At 36.7% G+C, this 19,074-nt stretch overlaps 1 protein-coding gene across 2 annotated transcripts in view; it reads left to right on the top strand.

The window, feature by feature from the left end:
• Positions 1–19,074, top strand: part of LOC149801420 (3'-5' RNA helicase YTHDC2-like) — a 128,090-nt gene that overhangs the window by 72,364 nt on the left and 36,652 nt on the right. Inside the window, exons 17-24 of one of the 2 annotated variants that reach the window (XM_089955522.1) lie at positions 5,814–5,896; positions 8,063–8,168; positions 9,294–9,413; positions 11,061–11,226; positions 11,604–11,710; positions 12,882–12,976; positions 14,361–14,537; positions 16,199–16,452. In XM_089955522.1, the coding sequence (XP_089811648.1) occupies positions 5,814–5,896; positions 8,063–8,168; positions 9,294–9,413; positions 11,061–11,226; positions 11,604–11,710; positions 12,882–12,976; positions 14,361–14,537; positions 16,199–16,452 (1,108 nt within the window). Of the gene's footprint in view, positions 1–5,813; positions 5,897–8,062; positions 8,169–9,293; positions 9,414–11,060; positions 11,227–11,603; positions 11,711–12,881; positions 12,977–14,360; positions 14,538–16,198; positions 16,471–19,074 lie in introns of both variants that reach the window. The other variant, XM_089955521.1, reaches the window with a different exon arrangement.

Here is a 19,074-nt window from a genome sequence, read left to right as displayed (position 1 = left end):
TTATTTAAAATGAAAAAGAGCAATTCTTGTACAGTTTTGATCATTGCGGTAACAGTCATATAAAAAAAAGTGATAATGTCAATAAAAAGGAAATGAGACAGTTGGAAATCTTCAGCAATTTACAACCTGCCATAAATTGGTTTCTCAAGCTTTCTGCTTTGGAAAATATCTCAATATTTGTGTTGTACTGCATAAGTTCACTCATCTTTCTAGGAGTATATTATTTTCTGCATTTGCAAATGTCGTGATTTTATTTTATGTGCAATTAGTAACAGAGTACACTATGTAATGACCCTTACTTTGGAATAGATCTTCACCCAAGAGAAGTGCAAGAAAATGCACACCAGTCAATAAAGGATTTAGTGATTTTAGTCTGTTTTGACAATGATAATTTTTTACAAAAATTAAATACAGCATCCTTAACCCTTTACCTTATGCATGCGCCTTTGGATGCCTCTACTCCATTTGCATGGATGTGCCTTTGAACGCCTTGACCTGATTTGCATGGAAGCACATTTTAACACCTCTACACCATTCTCACGGAAGCACCTTTCAATGCCTGCTGTAAATATCAGCCATTTTGAGTTGGTTTTTATAGCACCACCTTTGGGGAAAACCCCTATTAGATTCTACATTCATCAATGTGAATGACCGTTATGCCAGATCACTTGGTATCTGTTTAAGCTCTAGTTGTAATCTGCGATTTTGAAGTAACTGGGTTGTATTCTCCACTCTCCAAAATGGAGACAACATATTTCGTTCAGTACTTTTCAGTTTGCACGATTAGAATCACTATTATGAAAGCTTCAGTAACTTAAGGCTCTGATATTGATGTAGGCAACAATTAGTTTCTCTAAATTATCAAATTCAGATGATTTAATGATGTAGACATAGATAAAGAACTTGTGCAGACATGTGCAGGGACAAGTCTAACTCATACCACCTCATGATACTCGTTCGGCATGATAACATGGAGTACACTCTAATGCCTCAACAGATGTCATTTTGCAATTTCTATACACTCTGCCACAAGAAGAGCTTTTTTGCTCAGTGAATTTCTTGAAGTCATGGTTTCTAATTCAGGGCATTCTGTGAGTTTGGTGAGTGACAGACATCGTTATTTTTTGCCATATAAGTCTTAATGCATTACAGGGGACTGTAGCACCACTCCACACAAACAAGATGATGTTGGTTGTTCTACCGGTACCATCATCGATTCTACCCTACATGAGGGCACGGGAAGTTTCTGCCTTCTGAACCTCCATTGAGGAAGTTTTTCTGCCCTAGGAGCTTTGTCCTCATTCCTCAGATTACATCAATAACATGCACCAGCACTCCAGCATCTGTTGATCTTATGATGAACGGATGGTTCTGAGAGTTATGGACTTTCTGGCCCGCTTTCATCATCAGTTCATTGGCAGTTCTAACATTTGCTCTCTGACCAGCTATCATTTGGAACCCCAGCATTGACAGTGATCTCACCACATTGGGGGCGACATAGCCACACTCCATAATTATGGATCTTATGGCATTTGTTTACACTTTGGATTTAGCTAGCAATATCGTTAACGTGACTTTGTTGTTGGACATTTGTTCTCTCAGGCTGCCTTCCAACCGACAGAACATACCTTATCTCATCCCACTCAGAACACCCCACGGCATGCAAGGGACTGAGCCTTAAGGTAAGAACATGGACATTTTTTTCCTGTACCTTCTGTTTAACATCTTGATGGATAAGTATGCTAACAAGCCATCAAGGAGACACATTTTCTCCCTCCACAACCACAGCATTGATGCAGGGATAGTGTGGGGAATCAACAAAAGGACCCAAGGGTCACTCATAGGACATAAACATCTGAAAGCCATCCTATCTAAGCTCCACCAATTGAATACCATGTGGATGTAGCACCGAGATGGTTCTATTGTTCTTTCCAGACCTTTTTCTTGGTTCCAACAGCAAACAACTCTATACGTCTGATCATTGGCCAAAACACCCTCAATCCATTTATCCATGCCCCTTGGTTCCCACCAGAACTCCACAGCGCATTTTGAACAATATCCATGATGGAGACTTTGCCATCACTCTGGGTTTAAACAGTGCATACTGCATGTCTCTATTCATAAGGCTCCCAGGATATTCCTGCGATTTGCATGCAACATTGTATATCAATTCAGGGCACCCCATTTGAGGCTAAGTGTTGCCCCGGGGGGAGGGTTCCCTTGTCTGACAAAGCGAGTAATGGTGCATGTCCAAACAATTTTGATGGCATCAACCTCAGGTCACCTTGACAACATCCTGCAGCAACATCAGCTCCAACCAGTCATGATAGCCCTTGTTAACAATCTGGACTTCTCATCAAGAAAGAAAAATCTGACTTAGTAGCATCTCAACGATTCATTCACCTAGGTATGGACTTAAAAACACCGGCACCATATTTTTTCTCCCTCAGTATTGGGCATTGAAACAACCCAAGAGAGCACCTTTCGACATATTCTATCTGTACGAGATTGCTCAAGGCAGCAGTGGACAGTACGGCCCTAGGTTGCCTTCTATTGCATTGCTACTTTTTTCTCTGCACGAGTGGAGTCCTCATTTGTACCTACTGGACCATTCAACATCTGCACCCAGTTGAGGCACCATCTACAGAACTGGGAGCCACCTAATTTGGATTGCACTGGGTATGCATCTATGCACCCACCTGCTCGGGTTTGCAGTCTGTATGATTGCACGTATGAAAGCCTGGGGAGCCCATCCACTACAATCATTTCTGGATGCCAGTGGTGCATGCTTTACCCAGGAACAACACCAAATCAATATTTCAGGAGAGGATGGCCATGTAAGCCTTTCATTTGGGGGCTAGAATACTTAGAGGGCAATTGAGGTCTCATTCTGATAACTCAATAGCGATGACTTATCTCAACAACAAGGATTATCTCAATCCTACAATGGTGATTTATCTCTGGCGGTAGGGAGGACTCCAGTCCCCAGACCTTTGCATCATCGATGGAGATCACACCTTTTTTTGCCTCTTAAATCAGGACATGACGATACATCAGCTCAGACTACCTCATCCTGGATCAAGTGGGTTATTCGCTCAGAATACAGGAAAATAACCCCGGCTGAAATTAACTTTTTACACAGCTCGGCTCATGAGGTTAGGGCAGTTGCCGCTGGCCTAGCATTTGAATGGAAATGTTCTCTGACATCATTCATGCTGTGGGATGGAGATTGGAGTCCACATTTTCTTGCTTTTATCTCCAAGATTTGTCATCCCAAAGGGCCCAATTTGATCTAGTAGGACCTATATCTGCAGCTCAGCAGGTCACACTTCCAAGTCAGTCAACAGCTTCTTAAGATGTGGCTTCTGCTGGATTTGCAGGGGAAAGTTTTTTTCATTTTGCAGCCATGCTCTGACTGTGCTACCTAGAAGCTCTCTTTCGTACTTTAGGGGATTGGAGATTTTATATCTGGGGTAAGCGGATGTACCTCACTCTACCTCATTCTTATCCTCCTAAGGTATTATGATTTGGTATTAAAATGCATTCGAAGAAGAAACCAATTTTTCCTCTAAAATACGTTTCTTTGAAAATACTTACCCAATCATAATACACATACACCCTCCCAGCCTCGCCGCAGTTACATCGATAGCGAGCATGCCTTCCACTCCATAATAACTAAGATATCCGTGCGTGTTGCAACCAAGTCTTGTATTAAGGGGAGATCACTCTGCCCAACCACCAAATGGGTTGGCAGACAACTTTTAGCTCGCTTGAGCTAAAGGTAGTATCTGGTAAGGCTGGGTCTGCTAGGTTGTGGTAGTTCTTCTAAAGTATGATGATTGGGTAAGTATTTTCGAAGAAACATTTAACTAGGAAAAATTGGTTTCTTTCAAAGACTACATTACTTTTAGTAAGGCTGAGTACTACAGTTTCTAGGTGTGTGTGTGTATGTCTGTGAATTCATCTTCAAGCTAGTATGTGTGCAGTTGCTTCCTGTCTCTGTTGATTACATCATTGCTCTGAAATAATGGCTGCATAAGACAGGTGACATGGTACATGTGCATCAGTTACACAGAGATCATCTGCTTTAACTGGCCCATGTTATTTATGAAAAATGTCTGCATGATCCATTTTTTGCTTATATTTAAAAATGTCTAATATGTAAACATGTGTTGAAGTTGAAAATGACAGTTTGCATCTTAAAAACTTCAACAATTAGCACAGAGATATAGAGAGGAATATTCACATTATCGGAAAATAGGCAAGAAAGGTAAAGGATATACAAGTTACGTTTATTGGACATCATATGTTGATTTGAGTATTGTTTATGGAGAGGGAGATGAAAACTGCTGCCAATGTTATTGTTGTTGTTGTTGTTATAGGGTTTAACGCCATTTTTCAGCACAAGATAGGCTATACATGGCGGCCAGTATTAATGGTGGAGGATGAACCCGGGAAAACCCCGGAAAAAACCACCAACCCACAAGAAGCTACCAGCCAGCTTTCTCACATATCCACACTGGCCGAGCCCGAGACTCCAACCCACGCAGACAGAGGTGAGATGGTAGTGATCTGTGACAGAGAGTGCTTTAGACCACTCAGACACTCTGCTGCCAATGTGAAATTTGAACAAAATGAAATAACTCGTACAACTTAGTGAAGAATACTGACTACTGAGAACGTCTTGTCTGGGTTGGCATTTGTGTGATTGGATGAACTAAACAAGACAAATAGTCAACACAGTTTTTTTCTATTGCTTCCAGGCTTATTTATTTTCTTACTCAGATTTTAGTGTTCGTATTCAAAATGGTGATATGTGATATTTGTAAATATTTAGAATGATGTATATAACAGATGTGATAATCAAAGGATGTTGAAATGATAACAATGTTTGTGGTGTTAAATGGCAAGTGAAAATCAGCCTAAAAATATTAAATTAATCATGATTCACATAATCTCTAGTTCAGATAATCTTAATTCCAAAACTAGTTGTGCATAGAAAAAGTTACTAGTTACCAAAGATTTGTTCATGTGAAATACCAAATCTTGCCTCTGAGATGAAGATTATTTTTCTCACACGTGAGAATAGGATTAAGCTTGATAAACAGGCCTACATCATCAGTATCTTTGTGAAAATCAAGAATATTCATGTGATCTTGCATCTGATTGGCTCAGCTTGTCAACAGTCTAGCAACAATATTGTTAAATAGTTTTATCAAGTTTTGGGAAAAGTTTGATTAGAAGCAAGATCAATGCATATTAATGACTTAACCTTGTGTCAGATGTACTGAGTTTATTATCGCTATAGGCCGAATTCCAATTGGAGTTTGCTCGACTTAAGCTTATATTATCATTGTCATTGACAGGTTCTATAATAAGTGAAATTAGTGGATATTAATGAAATACCTTGTATCTCATTGACTGAGCTTCTTTATCATTCATTTTTTTTATAAAACTTGGCAAATGGGTCTATTATCATCAAAATCTTTGATGGCTCTGACTGCACAGTTATCTTTAGAAGAAATTTTTATCAAGATGTAGTAACATAGTTAAAATCAACATGGTATACAGTTTGGGAGATAATTTACTGAAGTTGTGTTCTGGCAGTACTACACGTACCTACTTACTGAAACAGTCATCTGTTAAGGTTCATAAGCCAGATGAGTGATATCATGCCCATTTAGAACTCATATTACTCAAAAGAAATAACTTCCCTTTACATACTACACCTGATGAGACTATTTAAGTTATAAATGTTAATGCTGCAGTTGCTGTTTATTTTTCTAAAAACGATTGTTTTTTTGTGTTTTCAGAAAACATTTGATGCCTTATTGTCCATAAGTATGTTAAAGAGCAATTGGATTTCCAAAGCAAGTGCTTTACAAAGAAAAGGGAGGTAACAAGTGATTTACATAAGCTACCCTCATCAGTATGTAGTGTAGTGCCTATATCCTGTTTAGTCTCATTAGTTCATTAAAGATGTATGATTATCCCATATTTTGGATAAATTGATCATGTTTTGAATGGCATGAAACAAATAGACCATTTATCAAAATGCCACGTGGATGCAGTATTTCACAAGAGTTACCCGCTTGGGAATAATAAAGAGACAAACATGGATTGAGCAAAGAGCATTTCATGGTTCATGCAACTTTGAAGAACATTGGATTTGAGAGGATACCTTGAAAACTCCAGCAAACCTCCACAAATTTATCAGGGTTTCGATGCTAACAGGTAATAGGAAATTGGGAAGGAGTTGGGAGAAACAATCAGTGTTTTCTTGGCTGGGAAAAGTCCTTGAATTTTGCATATAGGGAAAAACCCATGAAGTTTTTGGCACCACATGATGACAGAAACAAATACATAATCAAATTGTAACTGAATTGATTTTGAGTTAAATTCATTGAGTTCTGACCAGAACATTCAGCGGTTTCAATATGAATCATTTGGGTGAATGCCATCAACATATTTGTTGTTGTTGTTGTAGGGTTTAATGCCATTTTTCAGCACACAATAGGCTATAAATGGCGGCCAGTATTAATGGTGGAGGAAGAACCCGGGAAAATCCCGGAAAGAACCACCGAGCCACGAGAAGCTACTGGCAAGCTTTTTCACATGCCCACATTAGCCGAATCTGAGACTCCAACCCACGCAGACAGAGGTGAGCTGGCAGTGATCCATAATGGAAAGCGCTTTAGACCACTCGGTGACATGGGGCTCCCAACATATTTGTAAAGTCAGTCGAAATTTTCATTCAGTTAGATTTGTCTAGTAGACTGGTTAGTCCACAGACAACTCTATATCGGTATCTTTTATGTAGAAGTTATGAGGACTAGTCTAGCATCACAACAAGCCAGCTTGTGCAACATGTGATCTCAGCAAGTGTAAAACATAAATTATACAGCTACCAGTTTCCATTTTGATATCTAAAGTTATAGAAAATATGTTATGATAAAGTTTATTATAAGGTAGTTAGCAAAGCAAATACCGTGTTAAACATTATTGTCAATAGTAAATGTTGCTAAATATGTTGGAACCTACAAATCTATTAGTTGACCAAAATTAAATACTCCATCAGCTGATAACCTCATTTTTTGTGGACCATTAAGAGGGAAGTATTGTATTCAACATGTTTTACATGCATATTAAGTTGGCATGCTCATGGCCAAGTCTGGCAACAATGCTTGAAAATGGGCTGCCATTCCTTGTAGATAGAGTAATAAGTCAAATTTGATGTAGGTCTAAAATGCTGAATATCACAGTTGAATATTGGTGCTGAATTATTACACTATTTGATGTGTAGCTTGAAATTTCTGTGTTGATTCTTAAATAGGTTGCAAGAGCAATACAAGTATCTTCCTTTGTATTATATATTAGTAAATTTTAAGACACAGTATGAACCCTTGTGAATATTAGTACATTCTTGGGGACTGGATTGTTGAATTACAAGCAGACATGAGTGGATTTTATCGAAAATTTGATCCTGTTTTTGTACACCAGTATATAATTTGAAAGAGTTTTTTGTCATAATATAAATCAACCCTTTTGTAATTAAGTCTTTTTAAGTGATGGATTTTTAACCAACTCATTTTAAGGGTGTGAGATGAGGTGGCAGTGATCAGTGAAGACAGACACTTTTTATCACTCATCTACATGTGGCCCCTCTATGTACAGTAACTCTTGTAATTGGCAGATGTTGACACTCAGTACATTGAATTACTGATAGAAAAGTAAACATTAATTTGATAACAGAGACTAGAATTTAAATGTCCAGAAATTGCATATCACACACACAAGGGTCTCTACAACAAATCAGTCAGGTTATGGTCTGGCTTAATAGGATGAATCATCTTTTAGTCTGATTGTAACAGTTTGATAAATGTCATCAACCATGCAGTTTTTAAGATAACCTAATACTAATATATAATTACATTCAGATTTGTTAAAAGTGTCTGATTAGTAAGTATCTAGATTATGAGGAGTTCATATGATGCTTTGCACATTCTGAATGGGTTGGAAATTAACTTGAATCATTTTGTTTTTTACTTTCATATTCTGTCAGAGCTGGGCGCTGTCGACCTGGACTGTGCTATCATTTGTTCAGTCGAGTACGATATCATAGTATGCAGGACTATGCCACACCAGAGATTCTGAGGGTTCCACTGCAAGTATGTTACTCTCTTTCTTTAACCATACAGTTCATGCCAGGCCAAGATGAAGCTGTTATTATTTTGATCTAGTTACATGATGTTTAGACTTGCACAAAAATGGAAGCAGTATACTTACTGGTAAATTCCCAAGGATAAACAGCACCAATGGACACTTCATATTTGTAATGAATAATATTTTATATTTTCAGATTATTATGGTCCAAATAAATGTTGATGAAAGTATTGTGTAATGCATAATGTAATGAAATGATAAACACTTCATACCATGAATACATTTCTGGATGAAAACATAAAAAAATATTTTAATTTACAGTATCTTTATATAATGCAAATATCTAGAGTTTAAAATTTTACTTCTAGGTATATGAAACTGTCATGCTTATAAGAACTGAATTTTATTTTAAAATAATGTCAATTGTTATGGTACCTCACAATTCCACCTTTGCCACCAGTACCACTTTGATGTAGTAGTTACAACTTGTACAGTTAATGCAAATTAACTTTTAAAAGTGAGACAAAACAGTCACATTGTTTTCCATTATTCACCATCGGGCTTTCCATTGTTCACCATCGGGCTTTTATTTCACATCAGTTCATAATGAATGAGATAGACAATGCAAAACATGTTTTAAAAAATTGAGTTGATCTTGAATTCACTTCATGATGAAAGGAGTTTAAATTGCAATGTAGGATTGAAATTAATAAGATGGAATTCTTTGACCTTGCAACTGTCTACAGGCTACATTTGAATTATAAGTCAGAATACCACTGGTGTTATTTTAATATTTTGAATTATAAATACATCATTTTAGGAATAGTTTTCTGCCATAGTTTTTTTGACAGGATGATAAATCATGAGAATTATTTCCTTTGAATCTACCAGTTATAAAATCAGGAAGAAAACAAGAGTGACATCCTTGCAAACATATTTAGCCAGGTAAGTAATTCAAGGATCAGAAGTTCTATACCCATCCAGTCGAGGCTGGATCAGCTGCCCCAGTGTCTTCTTGTGAGTGTCATTTAGCTAACATTTCCTAACCATGATAAAGCCAATAAAGTGCTGAAAGTACTATTAAAAATCAACTCTGCTCTGCATTTACTATTTTCTGTTTTCCCTTTAAGGAGTTGTGCCTGCATACCAAGCTTCTGTCTCCATCTAACCAACAGATAGCTGACTTCTTAAGTAAAGCACCTGAGGCTCCACCATTCCTAATTATCAGGAATGCAGTGCAGCTCCTTTACGTAAGTACCTAGCACAACCTGTGTGTGAAGGACACTTGGGGGAATGTAATATTTTTCTTTATGATCGAATGTCCCATGTATAGTAGTTAAAAGGAAATGATGAATAGGGTTCTTAAATTTCTGTGTTCATTTGATTGGATATATCCATTAAGATAAGGTTTCACTGTATAATGCATGCATGAAAATTGTCTGGATACATAAAAATGGAATTCAAAATTCATAGGCCTCATTTGTACATCATAGGATGTGCTTGAAGAAAACATTTTTTGAGAATTTCTTTTCCTTAATGCTACAGCAGCATAAAGTCATGACTTTAAAACAGAAAAATGAAAATTAAAATTAGATGACCTTTTTATACAAACAGATATTATCTGGATGTGACTTGACCATGGCTGTGGCATATATAATTAGCATGTAATGATGCTGCAAAGCCATATGGTTTGACAGTGGGTACCATAACTAAAACAAGAAGGACTTGTTTACTCATTGGTATTAATTGATAATGGAATATAGGATTGTTGTAGGACATGAACAAGATCACAGTTGTCAGGTAACTAAACAATAAAATTACAATCATCCTGAAACCTCTATCTCTCACACACACACATCTGAGCATATTTTATTTGATCACAAGGTGCAAGAACAAAATGCGATGGAATATCAATCTTTTTTATCATGGTTATTCATTTTCTAACTTGACTGTTCTAATTCACATATATGTAATCAAATTTAAACAGCTGTATTACTAGTGAATGCTGCTTTAGTGCAATTACATCTTATGTAAGTGAATTTAATACTGATGATTGTGTAAATATTTTAAATTCTTCTCACTGTGGGGTCCTATATTTTTTCATACATGATCTCTTCCCCAAAATGATTATTATTTTTACATAAGTTTGAAGAATTTTATTTACCCCAAAAAATTACAGGACATTTGATAAGGAGATTTTAATGAAATAATATATATAAAAGAAATTCAGAGTAAAAGATGAAGCTGAGATTTTCTGGTCAAACGGTATCGGCTGGCAAATATGGTATTTGTTTTGGCTGAATTTGTTACCTGTCTGCAGATGGAATTTCCACTGGATTTTTTATCAGACTTGATAAATAGTTAATATATCATCATGATGTTAGATGAATTTACATACGAGATATTCTTGTATTTGTTTTGGCTGAATTTGTTAACGCTCTATAAACAGACTCCATTGGATTTGCTCTAACTCATTAAATTAACCTATATCATCTTTTTCTTAGGTTCTATAATAAATGAGATCTACACATATTAATGAGATAATTTTGCATCTAATTGGCTGAGACTATATTTTTCATTCAGCTTTGATAACATTTGGTAAATTGGTTTATATCATCAAGATCTTGGTTGAGTTTGATTGTGAGAAAGAAGCTATGTATATTAAATATACATTACCTTTGGAAATAGTTATATTCAGACTGTTAACTGCTAAGCAATTAGTAAATTCTAGTTTGTCAAATTTGAAGAATAGAGAGATAGTTGCATGACATTATGCACACAAATTCTCATCATCTTGTTCAACATAGACTTGGTACTATACAGTTTCTATTTGTTAACTTTTAATTGAAGTTCATAGTTTCATCAAGAAACAAATGCATACTTTTTTGTCATTGAAGCAAATGGATGCTTTAGACTCCTTTGAGGACTTAACAGAATTGGGTCATCACCTTGCTGACCTGCCAGTAGAACCAAGGCTAGGAAAGATGGTGCTGAATGCAATTGTGCTGAAATGTCTGGATCCAGTGCTGACAATTGTGTGTGCCTTGGCCTATAGGGACCCATGTAAGATTCTTTTTTAGTTGTTGGTGAAATCATAGTACACTGCTCTTTCACTAAAAGGCCATTCAGTTCACCACTGCATCTCTAATCTTTTATAATTTTGATTGTGATCATGGATCTCATTTACTTTGGTTAAATTTTTATTGTTGTTAATTAGTGTCACTCACTTTTCATCTTTAACTAACGAGAACCATTTGAAATGTTGTTTCACCAGATTAATTTCCTATTTTTGTTCTTTTATGCTGAAATATGACACTACTATCCCTCAGTTTCAGGTTCCTTTTCTGTACTTTAACTTTAATGCTTGTCAATTTTTTTTAAAAATCCATCACTTTTTCTTAGAAATCAGTTTCATTGATTGCTCAATTACTAATTTGTAGTCATCCTGCCAGCTCAACCCTACCAGAAAAGAGAAGCAACTGTTGTCAAGAAGAAATTCTCTGCAGGGACCTTTAGTGATCATATGTGTCTTCTGAGAGCTTTTCAGGTAAGATGCATCAACATTTTTTAATACAATTTTCCATATGTCTTACTGAACTGACCTTAAATTACAGGCTTGAGGGATAATTGAAAAAAATTACAAAAGTGTAATCATTATGGTCAAATTCGGATACTGATTTATCAGTGTTTGATCATGTTAGATTTAGTAGAGTTGGTTAGGGAACCAGACCAAATTTGTGGGAGTACCTTAGATGCTTTAAATTGCCCTTATTTCTGTCAAATACATTACCCAATCACGTTAGTTTTACGAATTACTTATGCTACCTCTGGAATCTGGCTCTTCTATAGACTTGAAAAGATTCCGAGTTCATAATTTGATATTCAGTAGCCATTATCTTACCTTATATTTACACCATATTGTTTGTTCATTATATTTTAAGATAGTCTGCGATATCATGGCTGTGAAATGTAAAAAGCGCAGGTGATTTAAGGTGGGGAAGGACAGTCATGAGTCCTGCCATGTTCATGTCATTCATTGTATAGTCTTTCTTTTCTAGAATTTTAAATATTAAAATTCATTTCAGTACCTTAGTTTTCACTCCCAAAGACTTTTTGGTGAGTTTTTGCTGAGCATTGCTATTATTTATACACTTCAAACTTGAATGATTTTATTCTATGAAAGCAAAAGCAAAAAAATATAAGGAAATTTAAATCGTTTAATAGACCACTTTTTGTCTTTTGATTTCAGTTTTTATAAAGGATAGATTGTTTTCTCCCTTGATTCTTGGACAAACAAAATTGGTTTTTCAGTATACTACCTAACTATCCTCTATTTCATCAAATTCCTGCTATTGTTGTCATCTTTAGATAAAATACCAAACCCTGTACACACAGAAACCAAATTTCATCTTTTGGCATGCAAATTCGTTTTTGATCTAGATGCTGCAAAAATACAAATCCAGATTCCATTTAATACATGTTGAAAATTAAAAATTTCATTTAATAAACTGCAAAATGATGCATTAGCGAGACTTTTTGAAATAAATTCTTATACATGGATGTGACCCAGATCTTTATGCCTTAAATTCATTTGTAATATCATGATGTAATATTACACTGTCAAAATAAAGGATATGAAATTAGCTAAAAAACTTAATTTTGATGATGTCATGATAAAGTTCAGAGTTGTGTTTCAAATAAACAATGTAAACTTTCAGGCCTGGCAGAAAGCAAGGACAGATGGCTGGGAAAGATCTTTTTGCGATAGAAACTTCCTTTCATCTGCCTGTATGGAGATGATCGTAGGCATGAGGTGAGTGTATGACTTGTACAGTTTGTTTATACAAGCAATGACATTGTTTAACTGATCAGTTTGGTCATGTATTGATCACTGTTTTTAAAATTAATTGATTACTACATTATATTTTTTTTTAGGTCAGTTATTGCTGTAATTTTGTTCTCTGCCATTTCCTGTTGAAACGATAGTCCTGGTTTTGGCAAGATATAATGTGGATAAGGTGGTCCTTGGTTTTGCCATTAGCTACCAGAGTGGCAACCACTATTTAGAATGAGTGACCATTGAAGTGTCATCTGAATAGCTTATCACAGGTAGGAGTAGGTATAACCTCAAAAAGCACTTACTAAAAAGTGGCTTAATACCATGAAATTCCAGTTACAGATTGCAGGCTGACAGCCTACTGCAGATTGAAAGAAAATGTTTACAGCTTACAAGGGAAAGGTACAGTTATCCACTGCAGAGAGTCTGATCTGCATCCTAGATCAGAAATGATCATACTTTTATGCCTTGGGAAGGAAATTCCCATAGGATTATCTCCTTTCACCACATTTTGATGTCCATCCTGGTTGAAAAGTTTTGTTTCCGGGTAAGAATCCATTCCAGAGATCTGCAAGATAAATGTGCTTATCATGTATTCTTTCTCATCATACATTGTTGGGTATGATGTCCACTGGATAGACTTCATCTACAGGCACCACACATTGTGATATGAGAGAGATTCATGTGTTCACTATCATACTGGGGCTTAATAAGGGCCACTTAAACCCTAAAATTACCATAGCACTGAAACATAATTGGCAGCCTGACTCATTGAGGCTTGGCAAAGATTATGCCAATCTTTCTGCACTCTCTGGCAAATCAGCCATTTGTTGCTTGATAACTGCAATGTCTGCCATGTACAGGGTATAAAGCAGTGGTTCCCAACCCCTAGGTCACATACTATAATTTCCCCATGGTGATCCTTAAGTGTTTACAGGTAAAGGTTCATCTGTTGGCACCAGACATAACTGCAATTCGAGACCATTCATTCTTTTAGCACTCTCATTCATTCTGTGGATGAAAACTTTTGTGAAACATAAAATGTCTAATTTGTACGCCTAGACATTGTTGTTGAAGATAAAGAATTAGCAGCATTTGAACTTGGGTGGTTTGTAAAAATGAGTTACACACAGGTAATTAGAAATTTAGTTTTTGGCAAATAATGCTGAACATTTTCTCAGTTGATATAACAAGTAATTATGTTACCAGAATACTGTGTGGGGTTTTCTGTAAAGGTCAAGAAGAACCAACATTTAATTATACATGTAATATTAAAACGTTGAGAATTTCAGTACCCAACACAGAAATCTTTAACATGGTGAGGAATACTTAGTGAGTGAATTTTATTTTGTCTCTGCAGGGCTCAACTTCTTGGTCAGCTGAGAGCCTCAGGGTTTGTTCGTGCACGAGGAGGAGGGGACATCCGAGACTTGAACACCAACTCAGAGAACTGGGCTGTGGTCAAAGCTGCTTTGTGTGCTGGAATGTACCCTAACCTGGTCCGAGTGGACAGACAAAAGAAAGCACTTGTCACAAGGTCAGCACCTGAGCTGAATGTGCATATTAAAATCATATAATTTTCATGAAATTTTTACATGTTTAGCAAGGAAGCTAATTTGTTATAATTCTGTTTAAGTTAAAATATGTAATATAACATTATATATAGTACTGAGCTGTTGCAAATCTTTAATTCAAAAACACCATAAAGCATCTTGTATGTACATAAAAGGCAACACAGCTAAAATAACCCACTGTACCATATGTGATTAATTTGCTGATTATATTGAATTTGAAAATTTCTAATTTGCTTAAGTATTATTCATATTTGATTGTATGGTATTCACTGAAATTTTTTAATACTGTTATTTGAAATCTTGTGAACTTCATCTTGAATTTTGGTCTCAGATGCTTCAGCATCTTCTTCCTTGCTGTTTCTTTTTTTTTTTATAAAGAAAATTATTTGAAACTACCAGTGGAGTTGGGCGAGCATTTTTATAAATTATGTCAACTAACTCATCCCCACCATTCAAGATAGAGACTTGAAACCATGGAATATGATTTAGGATACTCTCTAGGTGTGCACAGTAGTTTAACAATTTTTATCCATTCCCTGGGCTGGAGTGTCGGGAGTATAGGTGGACCCTTATAGGGAGGGGGTGGAACTCAACTGAGAAAGGTGCAGGGATATGCCACTATGCTGTAGAATTATATTTTATTATGGCTTCTTTTGTCTGTAAAGAAAGTACATTTCAAAATTATATTTTTCACTTTCAGAAATATTGAAGCTATAAATGTGATTGGTGACTTGAAAAGTGAACAGAACATGACCTTGTTTTATGCTGTTTGGTGACTTGAAAGGTCAACAGAACATGAACTTGCCTTTGGCCCATGAGGTCTACTTATTAACATTTGCTTATTAGCCAGACCCCTGTGTACCATAGCCAGACCCCTGTCTCAAAGTCAAGATCACAGAAAGGGATAATGTAATTCTGTGATTCTTATCCTTGCCTGGAGAATAACGTTTGAACTACAGAAGATAATTTTTAAAAACTTGAGCCAGTCATACTATGTTGAGATGGCCTGTTTTTGTATCCAGGCAGTCACTTCTTAACCCCAACATTATGTTGATATTGTATCCAGGCCCACACCTTATCATGCAGTATTCAAGCCCCTAGCTCAGATCAAGGTCACTGGTAGGTAAAGGACACAAAACTATTGTGGTACTGTTGTCAAGATACAGCACAGAAGATTTCATGCAGATTTGGAAAGTTAATCTTTTTTACTTGCATATGCTGCTGATATAACTGAATGAATACTTTTACCTGACATGTATGTATGCTATTATACTTCCATTGTCCAGTATTTGAATACATGCTGATCATATACAAATACTACATACAAACATACAACCTTTGCTAGGCATGCCATGGCATTGACAGAAATAAACAAAATCTGTCTGTTTTCTTCCAGTGCATTCATTTAGATATATTTCCAACACTTTACTGTGCACAATTATGTTACATCAGTTACTGTGATTTTAGAGACGTGTAAATAGGAATATCATCAAGATTTTCTCCAGTGTATGTCAAGGTCATTTGGAAAGACTAATTCCATAGAACTAATAGTCTAAATATTTTCCTGTCCAGAGTCTAGAAATGACTGAATGAAATAATAACTAATATCTTTATTTTTCTTCAGGAATGCAGAGAAAGTGAAGATCCACATGTCATCAGTTCTAAACCCAGATCCTTCTGGTGGCAGGATTAAAGAATTTAAGAAATTTGTGACAGACTTGGCCTCAGACTGGCTTCTTTACGAGGAAATGACCCAATTCAATAAGATGGCCTTCATTCGAACATGCACTCTTGTCTCACCAATCACAGTGGCCATATTTACAGGACCTGCCAAATTACCAGCTGATGCTTTGAGAAATAACAGTGTTTACAGCTTAGGTATCTGTTTTTCTACAGGTGACAAGTCATGTACATTCAGTTTTTTATGGTAATCTTGTTGATATTTTGGTCAGTAACACCAGTGCAGATATGTGTAAAAAATTATTTCACCTAATCATAAGCTTTCAGATCACCAAATGTGATAGTCAGGCTTCATGGTTTTATGCTTCTGACTTATTTCACATTCCAGGTTCAAAGTAAGCATGAAAATTGTAATGCTCTCCCTTGTTATAATCCACCAGTGGTGGTAGACAACTATGGATCAAATTATGCACCAAACTGCCTTCTAACATGAGAGCTCGTGAATGAATATGTACTTGTGTTGGTGTGGAGGTATGGATACAGCAAATGCCTTTCCAAATCTATCAGCACTTCACTCAGTAAATCCTTTCAGAATCTTAACAGACTTTGTAACTTTTCCTGTTAGTGTAAATGTATCTGATATTAGGTATTGTAACCAGTTAAGGTGAGTTGATTCAGTGAGCAGATAAGCTGTGGTTTTTGTTTTGTATCTGTCTCAAGTCAGTTGGTGAGTCAGTTGTCTACTCTAAGTTGCAAAGAATAGTTTGACTTTCTCCACTGAATACCTTATCCAATAAAATTGCTCTCTGTTTCATCCAAATTCAGTCCAGTAAGGGAAGTAGCTCGTATAGATTCTCTCCACTTGTTTTCACTGAATGACCATATATATTCCGGATGTTTAAGAGTTTAAACTTTTGCTTTATGAGCCCAAACCAATCTGCTTTATGAGCCCAGCCCAACTAACTGCACTAGACTGGCATTCCCCAGCTGGACAATGCACGATTCTGGAGAGGACTGGCGTGTTCCTTCTTGCATATCCAAGAGGTAAAACCTTAGTAATGAATGGTGATGTTTCAGCATCATCACTGCCATATGGAATGTTATAACTCTGGATGCAGAGCACACAGATGGACAACTCCTGAGCTGACAAAGGAGGCAATATGGACTTCCTGAACATTCTAATTTAACCATGGAAAGGACAATAATTCAGTTTTAAGGTAGCACTTGAAAACTTTGCATTGTTTGGAATTCACTCCACCACTGGTACCTAATACTGCATACAATGTCAAGGATCCATTGGACATTGATGAAGATGATAAACATGTCAAAAATTGCAGAAATTACTCAGCATCCCTTATAAAATTTGCAGTCCCAGTAATTCAGGGGCATGCTTTTTTGGTGAGTCATTTGCCTGCAACTTTATGACCACACTGGTACAAAATCACATACTGATGTTTGTCATTTGAATATACCTAGCCTAGGCAAGGATATTACTGCCATCAATGTGGCTACTCCTCTCTTATAAAAGGAGGACAGAAATATGTTTAATTCCATATTGGGGCCTCAAGCGGCTGAGTGGTCTAAAGTGCTCTCTGTTACGGATCACTACCATCTCACCTCTGTCTGTGTGGGTTCGAGTCTAGGATTTGGCCAATGTGGGTATATGAGAAAGCTTGCCAGTTACTTCTCGTGGGTTGGTGGTTCTTCACAGGGTTTTCCTGGGTTCTTCCTCCACTGTTAATACTGGCCACCATGCATAGCCTATCGTGTGCTGAAAAATGGCGTTAAAACCCACAACAACAACATAATTCCATATTTAAGTTTGGTCATGAGTGTTGTGTCAACTTATCCCTCTTCATTTTGGCATTTCTTGTGATCTTATGCCCTGCCAAGGTACTCAATAGGGTTGCTCGCCACATAATGGCAAATGCCCTAATGGCCTCTTGTAACCTTGATTTTGTAGAAGAGATGCACTCCTGCAATCTTCTTCTCTTAAACACCACCATTTGGCAACCCTGCACTCCCCTTCAATTACTTCCTCTTTGTTTAGGGTTGAATTGAGGAGGTGAGAAAGTGGATATACCAGAGAAGAGATGTTCATCAACAAAAAGACCACACGGGTGAATCTCAGCAACAATGGCAAACTATTCTTAGCAAGGCAAGATATTAGTGGCCATATGCCCCAAGAGGAGGAGAAATTGTTTCTCCTTCCCCATGCCTTCCACCATTTGTCAATAACTAACCATCCCTCCTGCCCACTGATGACCCTCTTGTGAGTGCCAGATTCCTTTTATTCCATCAGGAATGGATCCACCTATTTCCAGCAAAAGATTGGGCCATCCAAGTTGTTTTTGGAGGGGTACCAAATCTTGTTCATCCAACCCCATCCACTTTCATTGAAGATGAATGTTTTACTGAAGAAGATTGGGCTTTTGCTCACAAAGGAGACTGTTAAGGTAGTCTGAAAAACTGTACTTCTGGGTTTCTGTTCCAAACTTTTTCTGGTTAGAAAAACCAGTGGAAAATTGAGATCTGTCGTAGCTTGAGCAGACTGAACCAGTCTATTACTGCCTCAAAGTTCAAGATGGAGACAGCACAGTTTTTCTGTCTGATGTATATTTCTATAGACCTACTCACACAGTATCACACAAATACCTTTGCTTAGGCTAATTCCATTCTTTTTCATTTTGCCTTAAACTTAAACTTTTTTCTGTGCTATAACCCACTTCAAGACGACCTCCTCCACTGTGACACTTTCATACCAGGATAAATTAATGCAAAATCATGTCATAAGGTCAGTTTTTGGTTCATGATATGAGC

The sequence above is a fragment of the Sinohyriopsis cumingii genome, chromosome 4 (assembly GCF_028554795.1).
Source record: "Sinohyriopsis cumingii isolate HCF-2022 chromosome 4, ASM2855479v2, whole genome shotgun sequence".
Classification (NCBI taxonomy): Eukaryota; Metazoa; Mollusca; class Bivalvia; order Unionida; family Unionidae; genus Sinohyriopsis; species Sinohyriopsis cumingii.
This window is presented reverse-complemented; position numbering and strand designations above follow the sequence as displayed.